Raw genomic sequence first — 27,790 nt, 5'->3', positions numbered from 1 at the left:
AGTCCTTCTGATTAGAATCTCATTCTATAATTGTTATTTAAGCAGTTTCCCGATATATTCTTTACATTGCCTCCAGTACATGGCTGTAAAGCCTGCTTTACACGTTACAATTTCGCATACGATATCGTATGCGATTTGCAACGCCCCCATCGTATGTGCAGCACGTTCAATTTGTTGAACATGCCGCACATACGATTAACCCCCGTCACACATACTTACCTACCATACGACCTCGATGTGGCCGGCGAACGTCCACTTCCTGGAGTGGGAGGAACGTTCGGCGTCACATCGACGTCACGCGGCAGCCGGCCAATAGAAGCGGAGGGGCGGGGCTGAGCGGGACGTAAACATCCCGCCCACCTCCTTTCTTCCGCATTCTGGGCCGGGAGCCGCAGGTGAGATCTGTTCATCGTTCCCGGGGTGTCACACACTGCGATGTGTGCTACCCCGGGTACTATGAACAAGCTGACGTTCAATTCGTCAGGAATGAACGATGTGCGTGCGATGAACGGTTTTTCGTTCAATCGCAATTGCACGTCGCTGTCACACGCTACAACATACCTTACGATGCCGGATATGCGTCACTTACGACGTGACCCCGCCGACACATTGTAAGATATCTTGTAGCGTGTAAAGCGGGTCATTTAAACCCATGCTAAGTTTACAAAGAGATATTTGCTAGGGAAAAATTGGATTATTTTGAAAATACACAAAGTCCATTGATGCGGGAATGAAAATATGATAAATACATATCATATACATAGATGTTACTAATGTGAAGCATCAAGCCAGCATCCATCACTTCTTTTTCCCTATCTGCTGCATGGATCTGCATGTATATAGTATAGAGACGTCGATATTTTGAGTAACTTTCATCTCACTTTACTTGGCCTGCAGACATTTCCTACTTAGGGGCACAGCCATTATTGTGCATTCAGCCCTTACATTAAGGCTGGTTATTTAGAAAACATTGAAAGTTGTCATCTCCATGTTATGCGGTGCATTCTCAGCCCCCTCTGGCAGTAGAGAATAAGTGAGAGCCCATTTACTATAAGCAACAACAAAAGTTAATGGACTCCAGAAAATACATGAATGAGCTAGAATGTATGATGTACGTCTACTGCTAGCTTCTTGTAAAACCTAAACAGTGCAATCTTGTCCTGAAATAAGGTGATTTTCTTTTGTGTGTATTATTGGTTATATTGTAAGAAATGGGCTATATACCATTGAGACTGGACTGATTCTTCCCATAAAGTTTCTGTCCGAACATATTTATATCTGTGATGTCTTTCTATCTGTTGTAGCGACTGCATTAAAATAAAATCCCTTAGGGTACGCTCACACGAGCGTGAAAATCAGACGAGAGCAATGCGAGAAATTCTCGCATTACACTTGGACCAATGTTATTCTATGAGTGCGAGCTGTTGGTCAGCTTTTCTCACATCCAGATTCTGGATGCGAGAAAAGCGGCAGCATGCTGCGTATTCATACGTAAAACGTCTCTGACTCGCCAATACAAGTCTATGGGTGCGAGAAAATAACGGACGGCACACGGACCATCCTAGTGACATCCGTTTTTATGAATACAATTCTATCATGTAGCATAGAACACTGTAAATGTTCATGTTATTGACTGTAAATGACTAATAGCTGCTGAGAAAAAAAACGGATTGCACACGGACAGCATACTGACAGCACACTGAGAGCACACTGATGACAAGTGAGAAAAATTCGTCCGACTATCGCAAACGAGAATGGGACTGTTTTTTAGAACGTTCGTGTGAGTCCAGCCTTACTGAGATAAACTGGTCTCTCAAAGTGAACCTGAGCTTTCGCCTAAGGATCTACTCACATCTGCGTATATATACGCCAAGTGCAATATGAGAACAAAATTACATTCAACTCACACCAATGTTATTCAATGAGTGTTAATCTGCGAGTTTTTCCCCAGCTGGACTCTGGCTGAGGGAAAAAAAATCCCAGGATGCTGCGTATGACCGTAGAAAATGGCCTAGCCTCATCACTGTAAGCCTATGGATGTGAGAGACAAATTTTACAGCACCCAGACCCTCCATGTGGCATTAGATTTTTATGCACGCATCGCAAAAAAAACCAAAATCCTTATATAAAGATATAGATAGATAGATGATAGAAAATATTAGAATAGATAAATATTATATAGATAGAGATCTTGCAAGCCCACCTGCCCCAGTCCCCGGCTCCATAGTGTTCAAATGTACTTGTGTCTGAAAGGAAGAAGAGAGTTGGCGTCTCCCGCAGAGGTCCACGGGCTGCAGCAAGCCCCTTGGCGTCTCGCATGTTACCCGTCGGCCGTATGTTGGACAGGCCTGTTCTATGATATGCCAGAAATGACTTATAGATGCAGGTCCCATCACTAGGAACCACATCTACCTCCATAATAAGGCCCAGTCACACAGAATAGGTGGACGTGCATGTGGAGTACCACAGGGTCTGGTTCTTGGGATAGGCACAAGTCCCAGTGGTCCCATAAATATAAAAGTAAGATGTCATACATGTAAAATCCTTTTATTTGACGTTTCCACTGACTTTTTATCCTTTATGAGTACTAGGACAGTGTTGCGCTGGTGACTTTTTGACGCACTATTATCTGCCAACGTGATTTTCCAGTCATGTTGCCAAGAATATAATCTTCAGATTTCACTTCACAAGTGTCACATTTCAGTGTGAGAAATGAGCTGGTCCCACCCTTTACATGGATGCTTCATAAGCAGTGGAATATAGAAATTGTAATTACAAAGCACATTACACTAATTCCTTATTCCCACGCCTAGTGCTTGTAAATTATTCTAATCCTCTCCTCCACGAGCAGCCCACATAACATTTCCTTCCCTGGCCCTGCTTGTATATTGATGCAGCAGAAAGTGAATGAAAGGATTCAGCAGGGAGCCGTGGATTTGTCACTTGTACAATGAAATATTTCTATGTAATCCATGATGTCTGCTGTATGAGTGTTTATAGAACTTTACCTGTATGTGTTCTCATAGATTTCTTGTTCTGTGCAGGTGATGTTTCGCCCATCAGTATGTCTCCAATCAGCCAGTCACAGTTTATTCCTCTTGGGGAAATCCTTTGCTTGGCCATCTCCGCTATGAACTCTGCAAGAAAACCTGTCACGCAAGAAGCACTAATGGAGCACCTAACCACCTGTTTCCCAGGTAAACATGGCTTTCTTTGCACCTGTCCTTTAGCTTAAAGGGAACCTGTCATGAGAAATGTCCCCTAAAACCTCACAGATTCCCCCTCTGCAGCTCCTGGGCTGCATTCTATAAAGGTCCCTGTTATGATTGTGGCCACTTTCTGACCTAAAAAAAGTGTTTATAAAGTTGTACCTTTTTTGCTTCTGATTCTGTAAATACGTCCCGGGGGCGGGCTGCCTGATGGCCGTTATTCTGCCCCCTGGTCCTGTATGCCGCCCCCCTCGCTGATTACAATAATGCTGGACGCCGCCCCCTGCTACATCCATCGCCGCGCATGCCCAGTGCCCATCTGTCGGGGATGAGCACTGTGCCTAGCGTCACCGCTGGTGACGTGCACGCAGGGTTAAGATTATGGGCGGTGCTGTGATGTTTATTCCTAAGCAACCGCCCATAATCGCGGGGCCGCGCTTGCCCCCTCGGCCTGCTTCGTTCTGCGCAAGCGCGCTGCTGCTGACCCCCACGTCACCTCCTTCCCATCTTGCCCCGAGGCAGGAAATAGATGGGAGGAGCGGTGACTACACCGATCAGGAGGAGACGCGGAGATCAGATTACCAGCAGCGCGCTTGCGCAGAACGAAGCAGGCCGATAAACATCACAGCACCGCCCATAATCTTAACCCTGCGTGCACGTCACCAGCGGTGACGCTAGGCACAGTGCTCATCCCCGACAGATGGGCACTGGGCATGCGCGGCGATGGATGTAGCAGGGGGCGGCGTCCAGCATTATTGTAATCAGCGAGGGGGGCGGCATACAGGACCAGGGGGCAGACTAACGGCCATCAGGCAGCCCGCCCCCGGGACGTATTTACAGAATCAGAAGCAAAAAAGGTACAACTTTATAAACACTTTTTTTAGGTCAGAAAGTGGCCACAATCATAACAGGGACCTTTATAGAATGCAGCCCAGGAGCTGCAGAGGGGGAATCTGTGAGGTTTTAGGGGACATTTCTCATGACAGGTTCCCTTTAATCGCCCACTTTGTATTAAGACATAGAAGCTAGTAAGTATGGAAAATCCATGCGTTCTTTCACCTGTGCACATCGGTCCAGTTTCTGTTCGAAATGCATGGACTGGCCGTGGCCTTCCCTCCCCGAGCATGGCAGCTGTATATATTCCTATGAAGCTGTCATGCTCGGTTTGGGAAAGCCGCCATCTCTCCGTCAATTGCGATCCAAAATCATACCGATGTGCACTGACATGTGAAAGAGCCCTTAGGCTATGTGCGCACTAGGCCGTTTTACCCGCGGATTTACCCGCGGATTTGCTGCGGAAATTTCTTGAGAAATGTCTGCAATCTTTGTGCAGACATTTCCCAGCAAATCCTATGAGAAAAAAAAATAGCTGTGCGCACGCTGCGGACCTTTCTCAAGAAATTTCCTTGAGAAGATTTTCTTGAGAAAATTTCTTGAGAAAATCATGTCAATTCTTTTCCACAGGTACCTGCGGATTTCTGCAGTACAGCCTGCAAAATCCGCAGGGAACAACCTGCGGGAAAATCGCGGCAAATTCGCGGCTAATCCGTGGCAAATCCGCATGCGGATTTACCGCGGATTTGGTGCGGATTTTTTCCGGAGGTCTGGAAATCTTCCACTCCCAGAAGTTTCTCAAGAAATTTTCTTGAGAAACTTCACATTTCTAGTGCGCACAAAGCCTAAGGGTACGTGCCCACAATCAGAACTCACTGCGTCCTGGACACGGCAGGTCCTGACATGCGGTTCCGCGAGTCTCCGCTGCAGGAGAATGCAGCGGTCCATGCCCACGATTAGGGTTTGGGGCGCTGCGGTCTCTTGCTTGTGTGCTCCCTGCGGAGGAACCTTGCGACTCTGCAGAAAACAATTGACATACTGTGCCTCGAAAAGCTGCACCACAGGTCAATATTTGCTGCAGAAAAAAACAAGCACAGTGGGCACGGGATTTCTAGAAATCCCGTCCACTACACTTGCACTGTACATCGCAGCGTTTTGGGCGCAGCTGAATCATGCTGCATCCAAAACGCTGTGAAAACTGATTGAGTGCACGTACTCGAAGGGTAAATGCACACCATATCTTTTTCAGATAAATTTAATGTGGAATCCGCCTAAAAAAGTGCTAAAAAAAACAGTAAAAAAACATAAACATATGCTCTGCTGTTCATGTGTTCCATCTTTTGTAAATCGTGAATCTGCTATAAGAAGTGACCTGTCCATTCTTCTGGCGGCTTTCGCTTGGAAGCTGTCTTTATCTTATTATATATGAATTTAAATAAAAAATAAATTAAAAAGTTATCTAAAAAGATGTCAGAAAAGACGCTTCAGAAAGACACAGTCGGCCTTTTCCTGAAGTGGCGCACATCTTCTGGGGATTACTTTTGTAAGAAGTGATCACGTGCTTATCTCTCCGGCTGCATAAGGCAACATCTGCTTTAACAGTTATCTCATTTTATGTCTATTTTATTATTATACTTGGCTCATGAGGCAAATGAATGTCAAATGGTGCAGTATTTCATTTTTTTTCCAGTGATTTTGACCACTGTCAGACCTCACAATGTTCTGCTGGCTGGCTCTCTGGGAGAACAGATCATGCTTCATTCATCATTATTTCTAGCACGACGTCACAGTCATGTGTGGGCTCATTTTCTGTCCATGCTAGGACAGCTTTATGTGTTTCTCCTCCGATTTTGAAGAGGGAGGGAGGCGATTATGACCTTGAGCTTTGGCTCACACAGGAAGATGTTTGTTCACATCAGTGTTCCTGATGCAGATTCTGGCAAAATACCATGACGGAAACCCAAGCAACCCCATTATAGTCAGTAGGTCCGTCCATATGACCTATAAACTGTCATTTTGGTAGGTCTGCCCCTATGACAGAGCATGACAAATGAAGTGAACATGAATATGGGAACCTAGCTTTTCTATGAGGTGAACCAATTTTTTGTCTGTTGTGGATTTTTTTTTTTTGTAAGCAAGGGTCAGACAAACGTGCAGGTGCTATCAGATCGAACATTACCTCTGATTAGCTTGTTTCTTATTCTATACCAGGGATGTCAAACTCAAATACACAGAGGGCTAAAGTTGGTCAAGTCTTGGGCCCACATGGTTCTCCATACAAAATAATGGGCCCCACATGGCCCTCCTTAAGGAATATTCCCCATATAGTCCTCCATACAGAATAATGGGCCCGACATAGTCCTCCATTAAGAACAATGGACACCATATAGCCCTCCATACAGAATACTGGACCCCCCCATAGCCCTCAATACAGAATAATGGGCCCCACATAGTCCTCCATACAAAATAATGTTCCTCATATAGTCCTCCATAAAGGAATGCTCCCCACATAGTTCTCCATACAGAATAATGAGGCCCACATATTCCTCCATTCAGAATAATAGATCTCCATACAAAATATTGTGCCCCACATAGTCATCCATACAGGATAATGTTTCCCACATAGTCCTTCATACAGAATAATGAGTACCTAGCATCGAGAGCCAAATAAAATCAAGCTGCGGGCCAGATTTGGTAAGCGGGCCAGAGTTTGACATATGTGCCCCATAGCATGGGGACCTTGCCCTTCTCTTCTACACTAGATAGGAAAAAAAGGAGGAAAATTCCAGCACATCAGGTTTTTTTCATATATTCCCACCCAAAGTGTCAAACTGTAGCAATAATTGCTACTTGAAAACTGTCAAAATGGGATTTTTTAATAATATAATATTTACTCACTTACATACATACAGCGCCATTAGTTCCACAGCTCTTTACATACATCAGCAGCACTGTTCCCATTGGGGCTCGCAATCTAAATTTCCTATCCATTTGTCTAAAACCAGTTGTTACCAGACATACAATTTAACCCCTTAAGGCCGCTTTACACGCTGCGACATCGCTCAAGCGATCTCGTTGGGGTCACGGAATTTGTGATGCACATCCGGTCGCTTTAGCGATGTCTTTGCGTGTGACACCTGTGAGCGATTTTGAATCGTCGCAAAAATGGTCAAAATCGCTCATCGGTGACATGCCCCCCTATTCTCGATTATTGCTGCTGCGCGGTGTACGGAGTAGTTCGTCGCTCCTGCAGCAGCACACATCGCTATGTGTGACACCGCAGGAACGAGGAACATCGCCTTACCTGCGGCCGGCCGCAATGAGGAAGGAAGGAGGTGGGCGGGATGTTACGTCCCGCTCATCTCCGCCCCTCCGCTTCTATTGGGCGGTGGTTCAGTTACGCTGCTGTGACGTCGCTGTGACGCTGAATGAACCGCCCCCTTAGAAAGGAGGTGATTTGCTGGTTACAGCGACGTCGCAGAGCAGGTATGTGCGTGTGACGCTGCCATAGCGATAATGTTCGCTATGGCAGCAATCACACGATATCGCATGTACGATGGGGAGGGTGCTTTAGCGCTCGACATCGCTAGTAATTGTTAGCGATGTCGTAGCGTGTAAAGCGGCCTTTAGGCTTTTACTGTAGACAGTGGTCCAAGGGCGCACTTACTTACTGGGCGGAGCAGAAAAAAAATTTCTTGCTAGTACATCAGATATTGAGCTCAGATTTCAACTTCGATCCACACAATATATTGTGCAGCTTTTCCTTTGATTCTCATTTGTAAAATGTAAAAGCCAAAATCACTGCCCTAGAAGTGACATTTCTTTTTTTCCTTAAATACTACAGACTTGTATTACATTTAATTAGCACGGATGGAGTCACAGCATACACTCCTACTGAGGTAGGAGGATAGTTAAGACAGGGAAAGAAATAGTTTCCTAGAGAGGGACATTTTCAGAATTCTCACCCTTATTTGGGAGCAGAACAGGAATCTAATTGCTATTGTACCTGAAGACATATCACAGTATCCGTCCTAATGCAGACTTAGGAACAGCTGGGGACGAACAACAAGAAACCTCGCTCAGGAATCCATCTTAATCTTCAATTCTCTTTTATTACATTCACGTGTTACTTCAAACAAGCTCGCTCACCTTTTCAACTCACTCCTTCACTCCTTTCTCCGCTTTCTTTCCTCTCCCGGGTGACTGCGTTTTACTACCAATAGACCTGGAAACCTACAGCCTGAATATGTGTGCAATAAAAAAGGGAATCTTGTAAAAGGATGGGTGCTTCGGTTAATGTATTCTGTTTTATTTTCCTTACAAATACTGATAAAATCAGACTTTGAATATTCTGTATAGAGCATTTACATACAGTGCCTTGAAAAAATATTCATACCCCGTGAACTTTTCCACAATCTTAAATATATTTTATTGGGATTTTATGTGATATACCTAAAATATATCTTTGTACCATGTTAGCCAGTAGAAATAACAAAATTGTTTAAAAGAACTGAGTCCTCAGTGGTTGATACCTTTTAATGGCTAAGGCCTAAGACACACGGCGAGAAAAACGGTGCGAGTGGAGTGCGGAAAAAAATCGCATTCCACTCGGACCAATATTAGCCTGTGTGTCAGTGCACATGAATTTTCTCAGCCCTAATCGGACTGAGAAAACAATTGCAGCATGCTGCGACTGTAATGCGATCATTGTTTCTCTCGCACCCATTCAAGTCAATGGGGCGAGAGAAAAATCGCACTGCACTCGCATTACACCGGTGTACCGCAAGTACAGTTCGAGAATGGCAATAGCCAGCTATGGAGGATAGAGGGAGATAAATCCTTCCCTCCCCTCCGCAGCACCAGCTCGCCCCTCCACAGCACTGGCCCGCCCCCCACAGTTGAGGTCTGCTCGCACGAACGGACCTCAGTCGCATGGACAGTCGCATGGACACTCAGCTCTGCTGTACTGCTAGCGTGAGCCAAGTGTCATGCGAGGGGATCGCCGTAATCCCCGTGTGGCCCCAGCCTAACTGAAAAGATGGTAATATATAGCAATCTTTCGAGACTACTCAGGTCTCTTCATCAGGCTCAGTGCCTGATGAAGAGATCATGTCGAAAGTGACACACTTCCGGCGTCGCTCTCGATATCGTAATGTGTAAAGCCTATATGATACGATTAACGAGCGCAAAAGCGTCATAATCGTATCATCAGTGTAGCGTTGGTGAAAACCATAATTACCTTGCTGCGACGGTCCGATGTTGTTCCTTGTTCCTGCGGCAGCACACATCACTGTGTGTGAAGTCGCAGGAGCGAGGAACACCTCCTACCGGCGTCCCGGCTGGCAATGTGGAAGGAAGGAGGTGGGCGGGATGTTTACATCCTGCTCATCTCCGCCCCTCCGCTGCTATTGGCCGCCTGTCGTGTGACGTCGCAGTGACGCTGCACAACCCGCCCCCTTAATAAGGAGGCGGTTCGCAGGCCAGAGCGACATCGCACGACAGGTGAGTGCATGTGAAGCAGCCGTAGCGATAACATTCGCTACGGCAGCTATTACAATGATATTGCAGCTGCGACGGGGGTGGGGACTATCGCGCTCGGCATCGCAGCATCGGCTTGCGATGTCGTAGTGTGCAAAGTACCCCTAAAGGCCCCATCACGCACAGAGATAAATCTTTGGCAGATCTGTGGTTGCAGTGAAATCATGGACATATTGTTCCATTTGTAACAGCCACAAACCTGGCACTGATTGTCCACAATTTCACTGCAACCACAGATCTGCCGCAGATTTATCTCTGTGTGTGACAGGGCCTTAAGTAGAAAGTATTTCTGAAGTGTAAAAGAAATAATACATGGTTTTCTAAAAAATTGTTAAAACAACCCCACAAAACAGTCCTCAATAGTGAATACCACAAATATTTAGAAAACCTGGTTTTCTAAATATTTTTTATTTTTTTTTAAATCTAAAAATTGTGATGTGCATTTGTATTCAGCCCCACTGAGTAAATACTTACTGCTGCAAGTCTTTTGTATTTTATCTCTTTCAGCTTTGCACATCTACGAGGGGCTGCTGATAAGTCTTTGGCTTTGTGATCTTTTTTTGTTTCTATGCTAACGAATGTTACATCACATGAAAGCCTTACGTGTTTCATATATGTTTTAAAAATTTTGTGTTTGTTGCTTATGGCAACAGTGTTCTACGCACACAGGAAAACAAAATGGCGAAGTCTAATGCGATATTCATAGCAACTGAGAGCAGAGGAGTGATAAAATTCTTGTTTCTGCAAGGAAAGTCCGCAAAGGATACTCATAGTGAAATGTGGCAGACATTGGGGTATCAATGCCCTTAAGAACTGGGTTGCCAAAATTAAAACGTCCACTTCAGCACCAATGATGAGAAACGTCCTCAATGACAGAGAGTGGTTGTTGTTCTGGAGATCGTTGATGCTGTGCACAACCTCATACTGGAGAATCGACGAATTTCAGCTAAAGCAATAGCAGACATCATGGGGATGGGAACTTTAGGACCAATTGAAGGCAGCTCTGAAGGCCAAAAGGTGCGGCAAGCTGTCTAAAGCAATCTTGTTCCTGCAAGACAAGGCCTCCATTTACTCTGCACAAGCGACCACGGCAAAACTTGCAGAGCTGGACTTCCAGCTGGTTGACCACCCACCTTATTCACCAGATCTAGCTCCCCCGACTAGAATTTGTTTCCAAACCTGAAGAAACACCTCAAATGTCACACCATTTCTGATGCCATGGCTGCTACGGATGCCTGGTTTGAGGCACAACCATAATTCTTCTTTTTGCTAGGCTTACAGAACTTGGAATACCGATGTAAGAAGTGTGTTGACATCAGTGGAGAGTATGTGGAATAAATGTAAAGCTTCATCATTCTATCTCGGTTCTTTCAGGGTAAAGCCAAAGACTTATCAGCAGGCTGAATTTTTTGCCCATTCTTTTTTGCAAAATATCTCTAGCTCAGTGAGATTGGATGCAGGCAATTTTCAAGTTTTGCTTCAGATTCTCAATAGGATTGAGGTCTAGACAGTAACTGCACAATTCACACTCATGAACATGCTTTGGTCCAAACATTCCATTGTACATCTGGCAGTATGTTTAGGGTTGTTGTCCTTCTGCAGGGTGAACCTCCATCCCAGTCTCAAGTCTTTTGCATTTTCTAATAGGTTTTGCTCCAGGACTTCCCTGTATTTAGTTCCATCCATCTTCCCATTATCTCTAACCAGATTCCCTGTCCCTGCTGAAAAAAAAGTATCCCCACAGCATGATGCTGTTACCATTATATTTGACAGTGGGAATGGTGTTTTCAGGGTGATGTAGATTGTTAGTTTTCTGCCATACATAGAGTTTTGCATTTAGTCCAATTTTCTTCTGATCTGACCAGAGCACCTTCTTGCACATATTAGCTGTGTCTCCTACATGGCCTTTTGCAAACTGGAAATGAGACATTTTATGGCTTGCTTTCAAAAGCCTCATTTCTTCTTTCCACTCTTCGATAAAAGCCGGATTTGTTCAGTATGCGACTACTAAGGCTGGTTTCACATCTCCGGTATTTTGCCGGAAGCTGGATCCGGCACAAATGCAGTACAGTTACATTCATTTACAATGGAAGCACGACACCATGCGGACACATGCGGTTATGTATGAAGCATGTATCCACATGGTGTCACACTTCCATTGTAAATGAATGTAACTGTACTGCATTTGTGCTGGATCCGGCTTCCAGCAAAATACCGGAGATGTTAAACCAGCCTAAGGCCTCACTCCCACTTGCGATTTATACGGACGAGTACAATCAGATAGAACATCGGATTGTACTCACATCAATGTTAAGCAATGAGGCCGTGTGCAAAAAACAGCTGCATGCTGCATTTGGCAGCGTATAGCAGATCACACGCACCCATACATGTCTATGGGTGCATGTGAAACATTGCATTGCACTGATGTCATCTGAATGCAGTGCGATATATGTAAAGACTGGCAGCGGAGAAGATCTAGAGATCACGATCTCCCTCTCCTCCGCACCTGTGATCCAATCACAAGATCAGAGAACAGCAGGTGACACCCAGTACACGCTCGCAGCAGATCCTGAGCCAAGTGTCATTATATATCAGATCCATACACTAGTGGGACCCCAGCCTAATAGTTGTCCTGTAGACAGATTCTCTCACCTGAGCTGTGGATCTCCTCCAGTAACAATAAATCAATTTTTAACCTTTTTTATTTACAGTATATGTGTTCTTTGGGCTGCTTTTCCATTTTTGGTTACCATGTTTTTGCGTGTGGTTTAGGGTATGTTCAATCACAGTTTTTTATGTGGATTTTAAAGTGGACTCAAAAATTAATGAAAAAACTTCTTCTAATACTCTTTGGAAATCTTCCTTCTGTTAATGTTGAAGGGAAAACACGAATACAATTAACATGGTGCTGTTATTTTCTATGTCCTTTTTTTTCATTGTAGGGAAAAAATGCAACATATCAATTTTTTAGCGGAAACAGTCCAAATTTGACCAGTTAATAGAAAAAAATACCTTTTGCACAAAAAACTTGTTGCAAAAAATAAAGTGCTTCAAAAAGCTTGTTTTTTGTTGCCATATTTGGATATGGATTTTTCATAGAGGAAAAATCTACAATAAAAAAACCTACATGAGATCATACCCCATCGGCTCTGTTCACATGGATGATTTTAGGTTTTTTTCGTCAGAGATTCTGGTATTTTTCTTAATATTCCAAGTAAAGAGTTGTCTGCAACACTGTCTTGCTATTAAAATGCTGGAACCCGGATGGCAGCTGATACACGATTATAAGTCCATGAGATCTTTTTTTGAAACTCTATATTATGTTTTAAATAGTTACAATATGACTGAAAAAAAATCTGAATTAATAGTGTGTTTTATCTTTTAAAATCTTTTGACGTTCTGAATGACTGGAATAGAAGGTGTAATGTGCATTATGGTGGAATGATGATGTAATGGTCTTTCCTGACATTCTGCCAGGGACACATGAAGCGATCTGCTCTGCAGTGCTTTGTTTGTCCAGTTTGTTCTGCTTCATTTGTTTTATAAGATGATATATACATCTCAAATCCTTTTGTTTTGTATGCTATTTAATGTCTTCTTTTAAGGTTTAGTAGCTAAGCAATCTCATGACAATGACCTTTTGCGCCTTATTCATGTACAATTCATTTATGAAGGTTCTAAACAATGCATCTTCTATAGTTATCAGTTTGCATCTATAGTGAAGATGTATTCCTCTTGTGTGACCCCCCTTGTAAACATGGAGCCCACTGTGCATGTGTTTTCAATAAGGGGAGGTGAGTAAGCAGCTGTTAGACACCTCTAGTGCAGCTTATCTCTCCTGAGACCGAAATGATTGGGCATTCAAATTCAATCTGCCTGACCCTTCTTTCCCACAACATATGAGTCAGGAGGCCCCAGTAGACATGGGAGTTGTCCAATCTACCCAAGAAAATGAATTTCTTGGCCGATTTTGCTATAATGTGATTCAATACCTAGAGATTTAAAGTTATTTTTAATTTTACTACTTCTTGCTTGTTGCTTAGGTAACTGTCCACCGCTGGAGTCTATCAACATTGGTTAAGGCCCCGTCACACGCAGTGATATCACTAGCTAGTGTACCCACCCCCGTCATTTGTGTATCACAGGCAAATCACTGCCCGTGGCGCACAATATTGTTCGGAGCCGTCACACGGACTTACCTGCCTAGCGACGTCGCTGTGGCTGGCGAACCGCCTCCTTTCTAAGGGAGCAGTTCGTACGGCATCACAGCGGCGTCACTAAGCCTCCGATTCTATTGGCCGGCCGGGAGGAGATGAGCGGCCGTAACATCCCACCCACCTCCTTCCTCATTGCCGGCGGCCGCAGGTAAGCTGTAGTTTGTCGTTCCCACGGTGTCACACGTAGCGATGTGTGCTGCCTCGGGAACGACGAACAACCTGCGACCTCAACAATCAATGATTTTTTGAAAATGAACGACGTGTCAACGATGGACGATTTGGTGAGTATTTTTCATCGTTAACGGTCGCTCGTTGGTGTCACACACAACGACGTCGCTAACTATGAGGGATGTGCGTCACGGAATCCGTGACCCCAGCGATATATCGTTAGATACGTCATTGCGTGTGACGGGGCCTTAAGTCTTCTACTCAAGAAGCGCAGTGCTAAAAAACCTCATACAAAAGAGCTTGTGAACACTGCTCTGCTTCAGTGCTGCAGTGTCACTGCGCGCCTCTGATGCGAGAGAAGCAAAACAGCCTTCTTAAGGCATGCTTGCAGCATTGTAGAGCGCGCAGTTCGGTCCAATGGTTCAATCATACCACCAATCCAAACTGTCAATCATTCAGGAGCACACATCTCCCCAGCAAGCAGGAATATGGGAGGTTTGGGACGGAAATCAAAGTGACAACATCCCTTAAATGTATTACCTATGTCGTAAATTTAACATTCCAGAACCTACACCTTTGGCATGCACCAGGCTCAGGGCTAGTCATAATCTACTCTACAAGAACAACTTCTAAAATGAACAGAAATACACTACTCACAAAATTAGGGATATTTGCCTCAGGCCTCAGTTCCACTTGAACATAGCTTCCGATTCAAGAGCATCAGAAGCGATATGCTAATGACCCTCTGCTGCGAGCGTCAGCCGAGGGTCATGCGACTGTGATCCGATCTTGCTATCGGGTCACAGCTGCAGAGAAGAGGGAGGGAACATCTCCTCCCTGGCCTGTAACTGCGTATATTGCACTGTACTTGGATGACATATGAGTGCAGTGCGATGTTTCACACACATCCATAGACTTGATTGGGTGCGTGTGAGCCAAGACTCGCTGCCAAATGCAATATGCTGCAGTTTATTTCTCATGCCAATATGGCATTAGAAATCAGTCACAGATGGACACTGCCCCATAGTTTTGCATTAGAGTAAGAGCAATTTGATGTTTTATCGGATTGCACTCATCCGTGCAAGACGCAAGTGAAACAGAGCCTTTACGGGTGAAATTTCTGGATGATCCTAAAATGCACTCTAAAGGCTGCTTTACACCTTACAATTTCTCATGCGATCGCATTTGCGATCTCACCCACCCCCATCGTTTGTGCGGCACGGGCAATTTCTTGCCCGTGTCGCACAATGCTGTAACCCCCCATCACATGTACTTACCTTCCAAACGACCTCGCTGTGGGCGGTGAACATCCACTTCCTGAAGGGGGAGGAACGTTCGGCGTCACAGCGATGTCACACAGCGGCCGACCAATAGAAGCGGAGGGGCGGAGATGAGCGGGACGTAAACATCCCACCCACCTCCTTCCTTCAGCATTGCCGGTGGCCGCAGGTAAGCTGCAGTCCATCATTCCCGGGGTGTCACACGGAGCGATGTGTGCTGCCTCGGGTACGATAAACAACAGGACGTGCGATTTTTAGAAAACGAGCGACGTGTCAACGATGAACGAGAAGGTGAGTATTTCTGCTTGTTCATAGCTGTCACACGCTACGATATCACTAACGATGCCGGATGTGCATCACTTACGACGTGACCCTGCCGACATCTCGTTAGATATATCGTAGCGTGTAAAGCCCGCTTTACCTTTTCAGGTGAACATAATGTGACCTTCTCTAAAATTTTGAATGCACATGTGCAGGTGTTCTTTTTGTACTTCTGGTACAACTTACTGTTCTCTAACGAGCTTCATGGTAAAATTCACATCAGGTCCTCATCATGCTGTTCAGATTTTGACATCATGAGATCAAGATGACACCTAACAATTGATCAACAGTACCTCACCTGTTATGAACTGGTAACCGTGGACGATCACAAAAAATCCCATTATTCATGAAAAAACAAAACCACAAGAGTAGTTGGAAACTAAGCTTACCACAATCCCCTATCTATCGGACAACACTAGAAGTAGCAGTAGGATATTATTAACACACCTAGACACCTCGTCACTGCCGGAGAAACTTGCTACACCTCAAAGATAGAAATGAGGAATCCTAACTTGCCTCGAAGCAGTCCCCAAAGAAATAGCAAGCCCCCAACATGTAAATGACGGTGATGTAAGAAAACACAATACACAGAAAATTTAGATTAGCAAAGGTGAGGCCCGACTTACTGGATACAACAGGACAGGAAAGATAACTGATTGCGGCAAACAAAAAACCTTCCAAAAAATACCAAACTTCTGATAGAAAAAAGATCTGAGACCAACGGTCTCTCTCCCACTATGTCAGGTACTCTTGTGTCAGACACTTTAAACAGAACTGCAGATATAATGGGAAGAAAACAGAATAACAGAACAAATAATATTCTAAGTGCAAATAATCCAAACATGAACAAGGGAGCAAGCTCCCCTTCTTCCTGGAGGAACTGCCCTGCTCACAAAAGCAGAGAGACAGATCCTCACAAACAAGAAACCAAAACACAGACCAAAATGGAATAAGCAGAAACAGAAAGTGCAATTCCAGCAATTAAGCACAGAAGCTAGTAAACTTATCTGGAGTAGATTCAGGCACAGAATAAATGGGAGAAACTGAAGGGAAAACTCCCAGCCATCTTCAGAAGCAGCAGAAAATGCTCTTCTAACCACACTAGGCTGATTTGCAATAGGACTTCCTGAATTCCTAATTAATTCCATCACCTGTTTGAGTCACAGATTCAGACTCAGCTTCATTACTATTCCTGACCACCAGAGGGAGCGCCACACCAGCACCCACTCGGATAACATTCACAACACTCACCATTGCGAGGCTTCAAGCAGGATGTTCTCGACAAGAGTGGCCACTAAGCTGAGAGTGTCATCAGCAAGTTACAACAGAGATACCGAGAGAATGGAAGAGTCGCAGAAAGGCATAGAAGTTTGTGTCATTTAGCCACATCCCACTGATGACTGCTTTATTGTGAACCATACCCTTCAGAACCAGATGATGAATGCTACACAATTTCAAGTAGATATAAGTGAGGTGAGAGGCACCCAAGTGTCATGTCAGACCATTCAAAACCATTTACATCAGCGTGGTATGTGTGCTAGATAACATTCAAGGGTACCTGAACATAACATCAGGCACAGGCATCATTGTCTTGCTGGACGAGGGACCAGTGGGCCACAGTGCTGTTCACTAATGAGCTGATAGATGCTGAGCAGGAATGATGGCCACCAACGATGTTGGAGTCGTCAAGGAGGGAGCTATGCATCAGCCACTGTTGTCACCAGAAAGAATCTTTGGTGGTGTTAGTGTGGGCAGGTGTATCTAGTCAATACAGAACTGCCTTACCCTTTGTGAATGGTACAATAACAAGTCCATACTACTTGAATAACCTAATGAATCCAGCCATTGTGCCTCTGCATGAATAACACAGGTCTAATTTCATCTTCATGTACAATAATGGTTGCATCATTAGGGAAATGCTGCTGGAGACTGCGGTACCTTAAATGGAGTGGCCTACCCTTTCCCGAGACCTGAATCCCATAGAAAACCTATAGGATCAGCTGAGTCGCTGTGTAGAGACTTGTAACTTTGTACCCCAGAACCTCAATGACCTGTGGGCTCTTCAAAAAGAGTGGGATACCATACCTCAGCAGACAATAACTCCACTTGTGAACAGCATGATACATCATTGTCAAGCTGTAACTGATGTTCAGGCTATATGACAAGTTATTGAGACATTGACATTTTTTTGGAGGGTATACCAACCACTGTTGTTGGCATTTGTTTGTATAAGATGAAGAAATCACCATTGTATCCTTTTACTTAAATGCACTACTTTAAAAATATCACTGTAGCGTGAACTTTTTACAGAAATTTCACCCTAAAGCCAAATATCGCTAACATTTTGTGAGTAGTGTATACGTGTCCCTTGCCATGATTAGCTTGCGTGCTGTCCTTTTTATAGAACTACAATAAAATACCTATTGTGCCCGGTATATTTCATTGCCATATTACATATGGTGCCCCATACAGTAGGCTAAAGATAGCAGTTAGAGATCTTTTTGATACACCAGGGTACCGATGCTTCCTATTAAATATTAAGAAACATGATCAAATAATGGCTGTTTTATATAAATGAAGACTTTGCCTAAATATATAGATCATATATTTCTGTGGCATATGTGGAAGATGGTCCCGACAACAAAACTCAAACTGATGCTAGACTATTTCTCCTAGGCGCTGATGTTTATTCACACCCTTGCAGCCATGCAGTTGCATAGTCTGTTTCTCTGATTTGTACGTCCTTCCAATACGGTGTCTCATCATTCAGATCTTCGGATCAGTGCCAAAGAGCTTTAAGAGCTGAGTCTATAGCCTTATCAAGTGATTAGTTTGTGTTCTTGGGTGCAGTATAAGGGGTGCTTCACACACAGCGAGCTCGCTGCCGAGATCGCTGCTGAGTCACGCTTTTTGTGACGCAGCAGTGACCTCATTAGCGATCTCGCTGTGTGTGACACTGAGCAGCGATCTGGCCCCTGCTGCGAGATCGCTGCTCGTTACACACAGCCCTGGTTCGTTTTCTTCAAAGCCGCTCTCCCGCTGTGACACACAGATCGCTGTGTGTGACAGCGAGAGAGCGACAAATGAAGCGAGCAGGGAGCAGGAGCCGGCATCTGACAGCTGAGGTAAGCTTGTAACCAAGATAAACATCGGGTAACCAAGGTGGTTACCCGATATTTACCTTAGTTACCAGCCTCCGCAGCTCTCACGCTGCCTGTGCTGCCGGCTCCGGCTCTCTGCACATGTAGCTGCTGTACACATCGGGTTAATTAACCCGATGTGTATAGCAGCTAGGAGAGCAAGGAGCCAGCGCTAAGCAGTGTGCGCGGCTCCTTGCTCTCTGCACATGTAGCTGCATTACACATCGGGTTAATTAACCCGATGTGTACAGCAGCTAGGAGAGCAAGGAGCCAGCGCTCAGTGTGCGCGGCTCCCTGCTCTCTGCACACAGCGCTGGTAACTAATGTAAACATCGGGTAACCATACCCGATGTTTACCTTAGTTACCAGTCTCCGCAGCTTCCAGTCGGCGGCTCCGTGCAAGCGCAGCGTCGCTTGCACGTCGCTGCTGGCTGGGGGCTGTTCAGTGGTCGCTGGTGAGATCTGCCTGTTTGACAGCTCACCAGCGACCATGTAGCGATGCAGCAGCGATCCTGACCAGGTCAGATCGCTGGTCGGATCGCTGCTGCATCGCTAAGTGTGAAGGTACCCTAAGACATGTCATGTATCTCCTGATGTCTTAGCAGGTAAACCCCAAGGTAGGGGTCAGATAAGTGTATGCACAAGTTTTATCCAGAAAACTTGTACGATTTTCATTTGTATTGTCATCCGTGTGAATGTATTTTACATCCGTGTGGCATCTATATTTGTAAATCACCATTTTAAAATGTACATGATCAAATATAGTTAATGGCATTGTATCCATAAAAATCGGATGCTATCTGTATGGTCTTATGAGATCAAATTGTTATTTTTTTTTTTTAACTTCTAGACTTGTATAGTTAGTCTCATCCAAGATACAAAAGAGGATAGTGCATGCTCCAAACTGAACAGGCCCTATTGCAGTCATGGCGAACCTTTTACAGGCCGAGTGCCCAAACTGTAGCCCTAAACCCATTTTTTTTTCCGAAGTGCCAACCAATCCTATTATATAAAGAATTGATTGTAATCTTACCTTTGCCGTCTTCTCCTCAGCAGGGGACATCACACTCATGCTTACCATACACTGAAGCTGAGCCCCTGCCCTTTCCAGACACAGCAGTTGGATTGATCTTTCTGGAAAAAATTGCAGCATATTAGACAGAGATTTTAGCCTGGAATGCAATCAGATGTCGCCCTGTAATCCACATCTACATTTCAAAGTCTGAACACCCTGAAATCCCATAAAGACGTACGAGTTGCCCCCTCTTCTTCATTGTGTAGTTCTGTCCCCCTTCCTGGCCACTTCCTGGTAAACATCACCCCCATCCCCATCCTGATATATATATTTCCTACATTCTGGTATATTTGTCCCCATCATGGCCCCATCCTGGTAAATGTACCCCATTTCTGGTAAATGTACCCCATCATTGTAAATGTATCCCATCCTGGCATGTTCCCCCATGCTGTTAAATGACCCCATCCTAGTAAATGTACCTCATCCAGGCATGTGGCCTTATCCTGGTAAATGTCCCCTTTCCTGGTAAATGTCTCCTTTCCTGGTAATTGTACCCCTTCCTGCTAAATGTTCCCCATCCTGGCATTTGTCCTCATCCTGGCATGTTCATGTACCCCCATCCTGGCATATTTCCCCCCATCCTGGTAAATGTATCCCCCATCCTGGTAAATGTACCCCTTACTGGCATGTTCCCCTTCCTGCTAAATGTACCCCATCCTGGCATGTTTCCCCCCATCCTTGCAGTAATGTTTCCCCCCATCCTTGCAGTCATGTTTCCCCCCATCCTTGCAGTAATGTTTCCCCCCATCCTTGCAGTCATGTTTACCTCCATCCTTGCAGTCATGTTTACCCCCATCCTTGCAGCCATGTTTCCCCCCATCCTTGCAGCCATGTTTCCCCCCATCCTTGCAGCCATGTTTCCCCCCATCCTTGCAGTCATGTTTCCCCCCATCCTTGCAGTCATGTTTCCCCCCATCCTTGCAGTCATGTTTCCCCCCATCCTTGCAGTCATGTTTCACCCCATCCTTGCAGCCATGTTTCCCCCCATCCTTGCAGTCATGTTTCCCCCATCATTGCAGCCATGTATGCCCCGTGCTCTGTTTGCTTGCCCCCGTGCTCTGTCGGTTTGCCCCCGTGCTCCGTCGGTTTGCCCCCGTGCTCCTATGTTTGCTCCCCATGTGTCCCCCGTGCGCTCCATGTTTGCCCCGTGCTTGCTCTGTCCCCTGTGCTCCCATGTTTCCCCCATGCGCTCCATGATCCCCCGGTGCTGGCTCTGTCCCCTGTGCTCCCATGTTCCCCCGTGCGCTCCATGTTCCCCCGGTGCTGGCTCTGTCCCCTGTGCTTCCATGTTCCCCCATGCGCTCCATGTTCCCCCGGTGCTGGCTCTGTCCCCTGTGCTTCCATGTTCCCCTGTGCGCTCCATGTTCCCCCGGTGCTGGCTCTGTCCCCTGTGCTTCCATGTTCCCCCGGTGCTGGCTCTGTCCCCTGTGCTTCCATGTTCCCCTGTGCTTCCATGTTCCCCCGGTGCTGGCTCTGTCCCCTGTGCTCCCATGTTCCCCCGTGCCCTCCATGTTCCCCCGTGCGCTCCATGTTCCCCCGTGCGCTCCATGTTCCCCCGTGCGCTCCATGTTCCCCCGTGCCCTCCATATTCCCCCGTGCGCTCCATGTTCCCCCGTGCGCTCCATGTTCCCCCGGTGCTGGCTCTGTCCCCTGTGCTCCCATGTTCCCCCGTGCGCTCCATGTTCCCCTGTGCGCTCCATGTTCCCCCGTGCGCTCCATGTTCCCCCGGTGCTGGCTCTGTCCCCTGTGCTCCCATGTTCCCCCGTGCGCTCCATGTTCCCCCGTGCGCTCCATGTTCCCCCGTGCGCTCCATGTTCCCCCCGTGCGCTCCATGTTCCCCCGTGCGCTCCATGTTCCCCCGTGCCCTCCATGTTCCCCCGTGCGCTCCATGTTCCCCCGTGCGCTCCATGTTCCCCCGTGCGCTCCATGTTCCCCCGGTGCTGGCTCTGTCCCCTGTGCTCCCATGTTCCCTCGTGCGCTCCATGTTCCCTCGTGCGCTCCATGTTCCCCCGTGCGCTCCATGTTCCCCCGTGCGCTCCATGTTCCCCCGGTGCTGGCTCTGTCCCCTGTTCCCCCGTGCGCTCCATGTTCCCCCGGTGCTGGCTCTGTCCCCCACACCTTGGCACAGCCGCACACCGCTTAAAAATAAAAAAAAAACTCACCTTGCAACACCCGCGCCATCGCTGCGTCCTCAGTTCAGTTCCCGCGCGGCCACAAGACATCGGCACCACCTACTGACGCTCCTCCGTCTCCTAGGCAACAGGCCTGCGGCCCAGGAGAGGAGGCGTGTCAGAAGGAGCAGAGATGTCCTCTGCTAAACACCAATTTGCACTGTCGGCGCGACCACACCGATAGTGTAAATTGGTGCAGTGTGGCGACAGCGCGCGTGCCAACAAAAAGGGCTCTGCGTGCCCAGTCTGGCACGCGTGCCATAGGTTCGCCATCACTGCCCTATTGAATTACATTAGTCGGTGTGTTATCCAATCTTTTTTCGGACAGCACGTTTGTGTAATACTCTGAATAAGTCCTTAGAATTCTGCTAAATATAACTTTCAAAAGGTAAAAAGAACAAGAAGAGGCGAACAACGTCCAATTACATCAAGAAATTATTTATTTTAATAATATTTTATATATCTGAAATAAATTTCAAACAGAGTGGTGAATGGATACACATAATATAGAAAAAATAGCGGTGAACAATGAACATATCCAGCTGGATATTGCACGTGACTGCTGGCAAAAGGTAAAGGTACATAGCTTACATATAAGAGAAGGCCAGGGGCATAATTACATCCTCAATATATGAAAATAATAGCCACAGTAGTATTACAATCTCAAGAACATCATATACAGCTCACCTCCAATGTACGAGTGATGGCAAAAAGTCACACAGGTGCATAGGAAATTCCCGTAGCCACCAATATGGGGTATATATATATCTCAATTAATATAATCAAATAAGTTAATAAGACTTAATAAACAACTACCCCTCTTGGTGTACTAGCCAATTATAGAAGGACAGTCACCAAAAGGCTGATCAATGGTAACCTACAGGGAATTAAATATGCCACTGCAGCTAAATTGTATTAATAGGTAGTCCCCAGCTGCAAACAATTTACATGCCATAGAGAGCTAAATAGGATCACCACAATGTATTAAGGGACTTCTCAATTAATATATGAAAGTAGTAGCCACAGTAGTATTACAATCTCAAGAACATCATATACAACTCTCCTTCAATGTACGAGTGATGACATAGAGTCACATAGGTGCATAGGAAAATCCCGTAGCCACCAATATGGGGTATATATATATCTCAATTAATATAATCAGATAAGTTAATAAGACATAATAAACAACTACCCCTTTTGGTGTACTAGCCAATTATAGAAGGACAGTCACCCACAGGTTGATCAATGGTAACCTACAGGGAATTAGATATGCCACTGCAGCTAAATTGTATTAATAGGTAGTCCCCAGCTGCAAACAATTTACATGCCATAGACAGCTAAATAGGATCACCACAATGTATTAAGGGACTTTCTCAATGATTTGGTGATCACCATACCAAATAACTAGATATATATGGTAAATAAAACAGGAAAAAGTTAGATTACTCAATCCCATAGATACTATTGTTGTATAAACACACACAATGTAGTGATCACCATATCAGATAGCCAGCTGAATAAACACGTGTAAACAGACAGACCACAGCAGCCAAAAATACGGCAGGGGTAAACAGATAGTAATCACCATACCTGATAGCTAGCTGGGTAAACACGTGCAGTCAAACAGCAGTAAGCAACCCAAAATATGGCAGGGGAAGACTAGATAACTAAGTCCCATAAATACTATTGTTATATTATTATACACCGAGTGGTAATCACCATACCTGATAGATAAGATAAGAGACACGTGCAAACAACCAGCGGGAAGCGGCCCGACGGCCGTTTCGAGTACCTTCGTCACGGGGCGGTAATGAAGTCAGGAAGTACCGGGTTTATAACCACTATGGCAGCCAATCGGAAGCGAGATGCGTGGTGACGCTCGCGCTGACAAACCACGACGGGACGCAGAGCGGCGGCCGCGTCAGAGCCACATGACCGGGAAACCCCAGTCAGGTGACCCATGATGACGCGACAAGCCGGTCAGCGGCCCGCAAGTATGAAAGCGTGAGCGTGCAGCAGTCGCCACAGATTCGGCGCCACTATCCTGCAATGTGACGATCGGATAGACATCAATTACAAAATAGAATATAAGAAGATATATAATCAGAGTGTAATGTACAAAACGATAATATGTGGAATTATTGGATTCCTTAGAACAATAAATGTACATGTCATTAGGACATAGCATCATGGTACATAATTATATCTGAAATAGCATACAAATCAGTACAATTGCACCAATAGTATTTTTAATAATTTTCAGTACAGAGCAAATTTACAAAACATACATATAGATCTTTAATTAGATACTAAGATAATCCATATAAAGTAGAAAATCCAAAGTTGAAAGGAATCGTAATCATGGATCCAGATGGTAACTTCCACATATCGCAAATAGACCACATGCAGAAAAAAGCATTGTGAAAAAGATCTAAGAAGAAAAATATAAAAAGTTATAGTTGCTAAATATAAGTTTCAACACCTGTCATAGTTTTTCGTAAACTCATTGTTCATCAGTTTAGGAGTTTCTTATGCCAATTGAAATTATAGCACATGTGGACCAAAGTTCTAAGGAAGTGGAAGTGCTATCCACACACCCCCCTTGAAGAAAATGTGATGTTCTGCAATGCACTGTACATCACAGGCTGTTTCCTAGGATAGACAGAACCGAGATTTGTGTGGTGTAAGGGTAAGTTCACACACTGCGTTTTTTTGACGCTGCGTTTTTTGCAGCAAAACACGCACCCGCGGCAAAAAACGCATATGTTTTACGCGTTTTGGTGCGTTTATTGCTGCGTTTTTGCTAACTGCGTTTTTATGCGTTTTTTATCAGTGAACAATGCTATTAAAGATTGTTGGAAAAAAAAAAGAAAAAAGGTCTAATGTCATTTCCTTCTTCAATATGTTCTTCATTCTCCACTAGTGTATGCAGGAGAGTAGACAGCTGCAGAACTACAAGGCTCAGCATGCTCCATCCAGGACTGTATGCTGGAGGGAGAGGCAGGGCGAGCAGAACTACAAGGCTCAGCATACTCCATCCACTAGTGTATGCAGGAGAGCAGACAGCAGTTGCAGAACTACAAGGCTCAGCATCCTCCATCCAGGACTGTATGCAGGAGTTTTTTGCCCCCCCAAAAAATGACATATTTTTGTATGCTAGCCAGGAACAGCAGGCAGGTACGGGCTGCCCCCAACCCCCAGCTGCCTATTTATACCCGGCTGGGAACCAAAAATATAGGGAAGCCCTTTTTTTTTTTAATTCTTTCATCCAATTCATGAAATAATTAAAAAAAATGATGTGGGCAAATTCAATTTTTGAGTCCAGCCAGGTACAATTAGGCAGCTGGGGATTGGAATCCGCAGTGCGGGGTGCCCAAGCTTTCTGGGCACCCCACTGCGAATTGCAGTCCGCAGGCACTCCAGAAAATGGCGCTTTCATAGAAGCGCCATCTTCTGGCGCTGTATCCAACTCTTCCAGCTGCCCTGATGCCGGGTGGCTCGCTGGTTAATAATGGGGTTAGGGCTAGCTGTATATTATCAGGTGGCCCTAAGCCCGAAATTCATGGTGTCACGCCAATATTAGACATGGCCACCATGAATTTCTATTAAAGATAAAAAAAAAACACAACTCACAGAAAAATATTTTTATTAGAAATAAAACACAACACAATTAGTGACTCCATCTTTATTGAAATAAAGACCCCCCCCCTCCGCAGTAATCCTGGGTCAAGGGTCCCGCGCCGTCCAATCCGGATCCAATATCATCTGATCGGTTTGCTGGAAGGCATACCGATCAGATTATGTGTCAGGGGCCTGAATCACATCACACATCAGCTAATTGTATAAAAGCCGTTTTTACAATCAGTTGATGCATCAGTGCAAAAAACCCCAAAAACTACACACGTCCGTGCTGACACCCGTCCGATCGCTGTAGGAGCTGCCGGTAATCAGCTGATGAAGTCTCCTGATGGCATCAGCTGATAGTTTAAGCCGGCCAGGCGGTAAAAGCCAGCGTCACCGAGAGACTTACGATCAGCTGATGCGTCAGGTGCCGCATCAGGTGACTGCATCAGATGATCACCGCCAGGTCCTTCAGCTATGGGATGTGTCCCGGGAGTCTGCACACAGCCGGAGCAGGGGTGGCAGTACCGAGAAAAGGAACTGGGAGCGGACATGGCATCGGGAGTCTGCAGACAGGTGAGTATGACTTTTCTTTTCTACTGTTCACTTTTGATTTCTCAGCTGCTTCCACCTCCCGTCCCAACATGGCGCAGGACGGGAGCGGACATGGCGCCGGGCAAAAGGTGGAAGCAGCAGTGGCGGACCAGGGAGGATTCACGCTTCTGTGTTTACTAACAGAAGGAATCCTCTTCCTGTACATGTCACTTTACTACCCACCCCTTGCATTTATAGCTGCGTTTTTAGTCATAGAAACGCACTAAAAAGCAACTATATTTGCAATTTGTGTTTTTCATTGCGTTTTTGAACATCTCATTGAACTCAATGGTTGGAAAACGCAGTGAAAAACGCAAAAATAATTGACATGATGCGTTTTTGTGGGCACCACAAAACCGCAGCTAAAAAAAATTGCTGTGCGCAGACATCAAAAAGGAAAACTCATTAACTTTGCTGGGGAAGCAAAGTCATGCAGTTTTCTGAGCAAAAATGCCGCAAAAAACACACTGTGTGAACTTACCCTAAGACCTCAGGCCTGATAGCAGACTGCTGTATTACAGATGTGTGAAGAGAGACGACATCAGATAGTAAGTTCTGAGGACTGAGGAACCGTGTTAAGAAACGTGAAAGACTTCAGCATTTGATAGACTGGAAAGTCCGATAGACCAGAAGCCAGGCCAGGGAGGCAGAGTAAATTATAAGGAGAGAGTGCATTCTTGCAGAACTGGGGACTGGAAATGATGGGGCGTGACAGCTCACAGATAGTGAGCAGTGACCGTGGGCAGGAGCGCCCGGAGTTAGTGGGCGGGAGTGGAGATAGGGTGTGGTGACCATCTTAGGTGGCCTGGTATTTCCTTTTGCAGCGCAATGAAACAAATATTAATTTTTAAGTCCACGTGGTCATGGAGCTGTTTATAAAAGAAGCGGGGGTCATAATTAATTTTTGATAATTTAATTATGCAAGAGAGAGCTTGGCTCCCCCCCAGCCTGCAGGTCTTTCTATTATTAAGAACTCTATGACCACATGGACTTATGCCCACTATCACCGCACCCAGCCACTAACTCCAGGCGATCCCGCCCATTGGCTCTGCTCCTTCCACTATTTGTCAAGCTTGTATGCCGCCCCTCTCCAAAGACTCAGAGCGGCTCACAACATATATTGGAAATACTGTCCCCATTGGGGCTCACACAATCCAGAGTCCCTATATGTATGTTTTTTGGGGGTTTTTTAGTGTGGGAGGAAACCGGAGTACCCGGAGGAAACCCATGCGAACACGGGGAGAACATGCAAACTCCTTGCAGATGTTGTCCTTGGTGGGATTTGAACTCAGGACCCCAGCACTGCAAGGCTGCAGTGCCAACCACTGAGCCACCTTGCCACCCGGTGGCTATCTCCAGTGGTCATGCCTAGTCACTTCCGGTCCCCGATACTGAAACTATCTATGGCTAGAGAGAGAGCCAAGTGAACTAGGAGACCTCTGTAAAGGGCAATGCTAGTGAACAGTGGATTATTGTGCCAGGTACTCCAATTGTGAATACTGGAAGTAAGCTATGGTTCCCATATTGGGATACAACTTCCCCTATGGGGAGCTGAGGAAGCATCACAACCAGGAGTCTGCGACCCTTCAAGAATGGACTTTGCCAGTATTGGTGAGGAATCT

At 45.6% G+C, this 27,790-nt stretch overlaps 1 protein-coding gene across 1 annotated transcript in view; it reads left to right on the top strand.

Moving 5' to 3' along the window:
• STOX2 (storkhead box 2) overlaps window positions 1–27,790 on the top strand; it is a 185,975-nt gene that overhangs the window by 111,999 nt on the left and 46,186 nt on the right. The window contains exon 2 of the mRNA XM_075347154.1: window positions 3,045–3,197. Coding sequence (XP_075203269.1) covers window positions 3,045–3,197 — 153 coding nt within the window. The remainder of the gene's footprint in view (window positions 1–3,044; window positions 3,198–27,790) is intronic.

This window comes from Anomaloglossus baeobatrachus, chromosome 1 (assembly GCF_048569485.1).
Source record: "Anomaloglossus baeobatrachus isolate aAnoBae1 chromosome 1, aAnoBae1.hap1, whole genome shotgun sequence".
In the NCBI taxonomy this organism is placed as follows: domain Eukaryota; kingdom Metazoa; phylum Chordata; class Amphibia; order Anura; family Aromobatidae; genus Anomaloglossus; species Anomaloglossus baeobatrachus.
The sequence above is the reverse complement of the archived record's forward strand: the minus strand, read 5'-3'. Positions and strand labels throughout refer to the sequence as shown.